At 62.5% G+C, this 1,829-nt stretch overlaps 1 protein-coding gene across 1 annotated transcript in view; it reads left to right on the forward strand.

The window, feature by feature from the left end:
* LOC104834235 (arachidonate 12-lipoxygenase, 12R-type-like) overlaps positions 1-1,829 on the forward strand; it is a gene marked incomplete at its 3' end in the record, with an annotated part of 4,643 nt that overhangs the window by 520 nt on the left and 2,294 nt on the right. The window contains exons 2-8 of the mRNA XM_010571404.1: positions 33-225; positions 299-380; positions 475-597; positions 704-807; positions 910-1,232; positions 1,337-1,540; positions 1,660-1,746. Of these exons, the coding sequence (XP_010569706.1) occupies positions 33-225; positions 299-380; positions 475-597; positions 704-807; positions 910-1,232; positions 1,337-1,540; positions 1,660-1,746 (1,116 nt within the window). The remainder of the gene's footprint in view (positions 1-32; positions 226-298; positions 381-474; positions 598-703; positions 808-909; positions 1,233-1,336; positions 1,541-1,659; positions 1,747-1,829) is intronic.

Consider the following 1,829-nt stretch of genomic DNA (forward strand, 5'->3'; position numbering starts at 1 on the left):
CCAAAGCCGTTGCCCCTCTGTCCCAGGAGAAGGATCTGACCGTGCGCTGCGAGCAGGACCTGGGGCCCATCGTCCTCATCCGCCTTCACAAGTGGCGGCTCTTCTTGGAGGACGCCTGGTTCTGCAAGGACGTTCGCGTGACGGGCCCCAATGGCACCCTTTACCGTTTCCCTTGCTACCAGTGGCTGGAAGGGGTCATCACGGTGGAATTCCGGGAGGGCTCCGGTAGGATACATCCCATCCTCATCCTCTTCTGCTAGCCAGGAGGTCCAACCTTCACCCCCTCTCTCCTTTCCAGGGAAGAAGCTGGCGGACGATGAGCTGGAGATCCTCAAGGAGCATCGGCGGCAGGAGCTGCAGGCGCGGCAGGAGGCTTACCAGTAAGAGCAGGGACGTAGGGATGGAAGCCCACCATGGTCAGGGTGGCTTGGCCAGCGGTGACGCCGGCGCCCGTCCCCCCGTCCCTGCCCGCAGGTGGAAGACCTTTGCCGAGGGCTGGCCCCGTTGCCTCAACGTGGACTCGGTCTTCGAGCTGGACTCCAACGTTCGGTTCTCCTGCGTGAGGGCCACCAACTTCAACGGTCTTCTCGTCTTCCAGTGAGTAACGCCCCAAGTTGGGGAAGGACCCGGATGACGGGGTAGAGGAACGTCAGCGGTGCTGGGGAAGGGATGGTGGGTGCTGAGGTCCGCCTCTCTCCCGTAGAACCGCCTCCCACCTTCTGGCAGGGTTCCTGGTGAGACCCACCTCCTGGAAAAGCCTGGATGAGATGCGTAGCATCTTCTCCCGGACGAAGGGCAGGGAGATCGGTGGGTGCTTTGTGTGTGTGTCCCCCCCCACTTCCACCCAGGGTGTCCCAGCTCGACGTGGAGGGTGGCCAGTTGGGCGCTGACGTCCGGCCACCCCCATAGTCCCTGAGTACGTGGCCGCCCACTGGCAAGAAGACGACTTTTTCGGCTACCAGTTCCTCAATGGCAACAACCCCATCGTCATCCGGCAATGCGCGGCGCTGCCGGCCAAATTCCCGGTGACGCCGGAGATGGTGGCCAACTTTTTGGGTGGCGGCACCAACCTGGATAAGGAGATGCGAGAAGGTCGAATCTTCATCGTGGACTACAACGTGTTGGAGGACATCCCGGCCGGCACCATCCATGGGCGCCAGCAATACATCACCGCGCCGCTCTGCTTGTTGCACCAGGGCACCGACGGGCTCCTACGTCCCATCGCCATCCAGGTAGAGACATTCCCACCCCAAAAAAACCCCAAAAAACAGGAGATGACTTCCACCGCCGCGACGGCGGCGGAGATAATCCCACCGCGCCGGTGACGTCCCCGCAGCTCGGTCAAACGCCGGGACCCTCCTGCCCCGTTTTTTTACCGAGCGACGCCGAGTGGGACTGGCTGTTGGCCAAGACTTGGGTGCGCAACGCCGACTTCTACAGCCACCAGCTCCTCGCCCACCTCTTGAGGACCCACCTCTTCGCCGAGGTCTTTGCCGTCGCCACCCTACGCCAACTGCCGTCCTGTCACCCCATCTTCAAGGTAAAGGTCCCAGTTCACCCAGTTCGGGACCAACCAGTTCGAGATCACCCAGTTTTCCCCCCTCCCACCCGTCGTCGTTCCGCTTGGTCGTCTCCAAAATCTCGGTTCTCCGCCGCCAGCTCCTCATCCCCCACTTCCATTTCACGTTGCACATCAACACGTTGGCCCGCAGCGTCCTCATCAACCCCGGCGGCGTCATCGATAAGGTGAGCCCTGGGGGTACTGGGAGCACTGGGGTCTACTGGGAGCACTGGGGGGGAGACACTGGGGTCTACTGGGAGGGCTGGGG

The sequence above is a fragment of the Haliaeetus leucocephalus genome, unplaced genomic scaffold (genome assembly GCF_000737465.1).
Source record: "Haliaeetus leucocephalus isolate CR32 unplaced genomic scaffold, Haliaeetus_leucocephalus-4.0 Scaffold324, whole genome shotgun sequence".
NCBI classification, from domain to species: Eukaryota; Metazoa; Chordata; class Aves; order Accipitriformes; family Accipitridae; genus Haliaeetus; species Haliaeetus leucocephalus.